Source organism: Oryzias latipes, chromosome 4, assembly GCF_002234675.1.
Source record: "Oryzias latipes chromosome 4, ASM223467v1".
NCBI lineage: Eukaryota > Metazoa > Chordata > Actinopteri > Beloniformes > Adrianichthyidae > Oryzias > Oryzias latipes.
In genome coordinates, this window is record NC_019862.2 from 20,416,904 (window position 1) to 20,421,317 (window position 4,414).

General features: G+C 38.6%; 1 protein-coding gene across 1 annotated transcript; it reads left to right on the forward strand.

Annotated features, from left to right (window-relative positions):
* Nucleotides 1–1,278: 1,278 nt before the first annotated feature.
* On the forward strand, nt 1,279–2,946 carry LOC101157852 (regulator of G-protein signaling 5). Its single transcript, XM_004068107.3, has 5 exons — nt 1,279–1,433; nt 1,598–1,681; nt 1,785–1,846; nt 1,952–2,118; nt 2,216–2,946. The coding sequence occupies exons 1-5, from the start codon at nt 1,294–1,296 to the stop codon at nt 2,429–2,431; spliced, it is 669 nt and encodes a 222-aa protein (XP_004068155.2). The 5' UTR covers nt 1,279–1,293; the 3' UTR covers nt 2,432–2,946.
* The last annotated feature ends 1,468 nt before the right edge of the window (nt 2,947–4,414 follow it).

The window sequence follows — 4,414 nt, forward strand, 5'->3', positions numbered from 1 at the left end:
CTGGCCAGTGACTGAAGAGATCTTTAGTCAGGTGGTTTTGTTTACAAGCTTTGGTTGGAAACAAAAATGTCTGGTTGAAGGCTGAACACAGACCACACGCTAGGTTCTGGACTTGCTCCAGACCAAATTGGGAGGACTCGGTCCGGACGAATGAACTTTTCCAGTCTGAATCCACCCTTAACGACTAAAGACCATTTCATGGATTTTTAATCTTACATTTTATCACATTTCTCTTTGTTACATTCAATTTCTCCTTTTAAATAATGTTTCCACCTTTAATTTTCTTATTCAGTGTTATAGGTTATTCAACTAACACTTTTAAAGTTTCAGATCATGTTCTTAACTATTCAAGTTGAGATTTAATACTTCTAAAATACTTCTAATACTTCTAATATTATGTCTACTACTAAATTATGGTAACTTCGGGAGGTTTTTTAGGTTCAAGCTAATGATAAATTAAGTGGAGCCCAGGTTTTAAACCTATCTTGCAAATTAGGGACATATGACTTGAAGGGGTTAATCGTTTATTGCTATGTACTACTGTGGGTGTTTCTCTTTTCGAGTCAGTAAAATTAGGTTATATGACATGTACTTTTCAGCCAAAACGTTTAATAAAAAGAACAAAAAGCAACTAAGCAATACTATGAAGCACCAGCTTCATCAAAAATTAAAAAGCTGACATTTTATACATTTTATCATCAGTTTTTATGGCAAGTAAACATGTTTTGAGATTTGACCATGTCTGTCTTCATTTAGTGAAAAAAAACAATAAAAATTGCATTTGCTGAAGAATAAGGTGATGTTTTATTATGATATATTTAGTTGAGGTATAGGTATCATTTGTCATAATATAATAAATGTATATTGCCATTTTTTCACATTAATTGATTTTTCTTTCTTTCTTGTTGTTGTTTATTTGAACTATCATCCCAACAATGGATTGGATTAATCAACAGACATTAAAGAAAGCATTTTGCTTTAAAAACAGAAAGTGTATGTGGGCAGCCAGCCAACAAAAGCCATAGAAAACCGTTTTTTATAAGTTCCCAAAACAGTTTGTGCTCATTTTCAGGAATAAGCCCAGCCTGCCTTTCCATCTGCTATCAGTAACATTTTTCATTTGTCAGTAATTTCCCAGCCTTGTCCTTGCACATCCTCCCCTATTTTCTAACTTCCTCTCTCGCTTTTTCTCTCTTTTCTCTTTGCCTCGCCGCTATTGGCTGACATTGGCTGATGTCATCACAGAGGCAGGGGGAGGCAGGGAATATAAAACCCTCTGCTCTGACTCTGCAAATGCAGACAATCTTGCTCCTGACTGAGCTTTACCAAACGGATACTAAAGCACCACCTGGCCCAAAACACCACCCGTGCCAGCTTCAACTTGCTGCTATGTGTAAAGGACTTGCGTCGTTGCATACCTGCTGCCTAGAAAGGTACAAGCAGATTCCTGCAGATGGTTTTATTGGAATCATTGCATCTGTGCGTGGGCTTTCTGGACTTTTTAGTGCATGACAGATGTAAATGTGTACTATAGGTATAGAATTGTTTGCTACAAGGTTCAAAGAAGTGAATCTTTGCTGCTTTTCTGTCCCACCAGAACCAAGGAGATGAAAGCAAGGCTTGGGAACATTTTGCAGAAGCCCAACTGGACTTTGTCATGTTTCAAAATCGGAAAAAACAAGTAAGTATCCCTACAAATAAGTCATTTAACAACATTATTATAACCTGATCATGAGTGGATACACTTCTAATTTATGTCTAACCATTATTTCATCTATTTATAGGCCAAGCTTGGAAGAATGCCTTTGCTGGAAAGAGTCGTTTGAAAAACTCCTGTCTAGCAAATGTAAGGAAATGTTAATATTTGGGCTCTTATTTTGGCAGCCTTCTAAACAAATGTTTTATGTATGTAGCTATTATGCTATATAGACGAATATCTTTGTCTCTGCAGATGGACTGTGTGCCTTCACAGCCTTCCTAGTCTCTGAATTCAGTGAGGAGAACATTGCATTTTACTTCGCCTGTGAGGATTACAGACAGACCAAGTGTCCTACCAAACTTCGTGCAAAAGCCCAAAAGATCTTTGATGAATTTTTTGGAAGTGATGCTCCGAGAGAGGTAAGGATGCCTCAAATTTTTAAAAAATAAATATATTTTTTTGTATTGCTTAAAAAAAAAAAGAAACTAATTATTTACTTTTTGTTTGTTTCTGTAGATAAATATTGACCACGAAACCCGTGACATCACCAAAGCCAACTTGCAGACCCCAACACCTTCTTGTTTTGATCTGGCTCAGCACAGGATCTACATGCTGATGGCTAAAGACTGCTACCCACGCTTCCTCCGCTCTCCAGCCTACAGAGATCTTGTGTGCCAAGCTAAGCCTACCACAAAATCTTCAAAACATTCCCAACCAGATAAGAAAGTGTGAGACTTCTCTATCAGTCTGACGAGGACTTTTAGTCACCTGAAGATTGCAGAACTTGCTGCACGCTGGTTTCTCTCCAGAGCAGAAAACAGGCATGTCGACGGGCATCAGTGGATAGATCAAAACCTAAAAGTGCCTCTGAGAAGAGACACAGCCAAGGTGGAGGAACATTGAAAACTGCTTGTGTGAAGTGGACTGATGTGCCAGTAGAGATGATGGAGGGGCAAAGCCCAAAGGGTCTACATGACAGACCCAATGTCTGTTTAAAAAAAGCAAGGAAGGGGTGGAAAGGAAAAGAAGCACCTTTTTAGCCGTACGGCACAGTTTACTTCAAAACTGTTATGTGCAATGTCCTATTCTTGAAGTGCACTGGTTTTAACAGTCATGTGAAGTCATTTGTATTTATTTCTATTTATTTATCTGTAGTACGATTTACATTTTTACCAGAAAATGTGTTGATCAATTGTGTCTTTTCACAAAAAACAAACACTGGGAAAATAAAGTGTGGAAACTGGAAATCTTTTGTCTTCAATGTGGCTACTTGTCGACGAATGAGATAATTAAACGTACCCTAGTGACACAGATGAAACACTGGGTGCAAACAAAACAGTCAGGTAAAGTTGTGCAAACAATCAGACAGATGGTCCGGCCGAAAACAGAAATGCCAATGATTCACGGCGGCCATTTATGAAACAGTCCCATAAAGATCTTAGACAATACAAACCCTGCTGTGTAGTGTCAACTACAAGAGTGTTGCTAGAAAACAGGAAGGATCAGAGAAGTTGTGAGAGGATTAACGTAATAGGAAGTGCTGTAAAGGTTTATCATGACTTCAGACACTGTTTGCACCTGCCATCAACTTTGGGTAATAAAAGTCAGTATGGCCGCTACTGCGTGCAGCCGCAGCTGGTTGCTACCCAACATATCACATAACAAAGGGATAACACAACCCCTCCTCCCTGTAGTCAGTTAGGTAATGTTTCTGATGGTGGGGATTGTATAATTCCCCACGGATTGGAAATATTGTTATGATTTACTTTGGTTTTTTAAAGAATCTTGCTGAATGTTTGTGTATTCAGATGTCATCAGTGCAGAGTGGAGCCATTAACAGGTGGACAACAGCTGGCACCGAGTCCTGATCCATATTAACAAGTCATAGTGCCGCCTTCTTCTCCATAGTAACGTTTTGACTTTTTCAACAACACGCAGCATTGCCTGTCCGTAAAACTGAATAATGAACGTGCAGCATGGGTTATCCAACATCTAGAATAGTTCATTTCATTAGTGGAGATATTTAAAACCTTGCAGGAACAGCTCTTAAACAGAGAACATGTGATAGAGAGGATCTGGCATTTGTCAATTTGGACCAAAAATGAGGTAAACTGTGAAAAAATAGGCTGTGTATTGGCCCTGCAGTCTTTTCGTGTTACAGAAGAAGAAACAAGAACAAACTAAGATTTAGACATATCATGAGAATAAGGACATCAAAGCCTTATTGTCATAGACAATAAGGCTTTGATGTGAAGATATCTGTTTCTTGTGGAGTTGCTGATAAACTGTGCTGGTCATCACGTATAATTTTGCTCAAGAAGAAAAATTAACAAATTGAACAAACCAAACCCCAATGATCACACCGGGCTCAGAACGCAAGTTCAAGTGACCGCTTCCAATGATAAGTCTTTGTAAACACACATAAAAGTGCATTCTGGACTTCCGCGATCAAAACCCTTGCATTCATGTGCCATTTTTTTAAGTCCGTTTACGGGTTTTATGTACAAAATGCATGGCCGTTGATTGCGCATTCTGTAGTAGCAAACGGGAGCCGTCATTTTTAATTCACGTAATTCACCGTTTGATAATTAACCGTGAAGGAGAAATTGATTGCAGTTTGTGACTGGCCGGAATCATATGAGGCAAACCACGGTCAATTGAATGCACATCACATACACAATGCGTACGTAGCTTTAGAGAAATAAAAATGAAGGG

What these genes read in the sequence shown, in the direction of transcription:
- LOC101157852 (XM_004068107.3), top strand. Translation starts at nt 1,294, where the DNA reads ATGCAGACAATCTTGCTCCTGACTGAGCTTTACCAAACGGATACTAAA. An exon ending in AAAACTCCTGTCTAGCAAAT is followed by an intron (nt 1,847 to 1,951) that starts GTAAGGAAATGT and finishes TTGTCTCTGCAG; the next exon opens with ATGGACTGTGTGCCTTCACA. An exon ending in GAAGTGATGCTCCGAGAGAG is followed by an intron (nt 2,119 to 2,215) that starts GTAAGGATGCCT and finishes TTGTTTCTGTAG; the next exon opens with ATAAATATTGACCACGAAAC.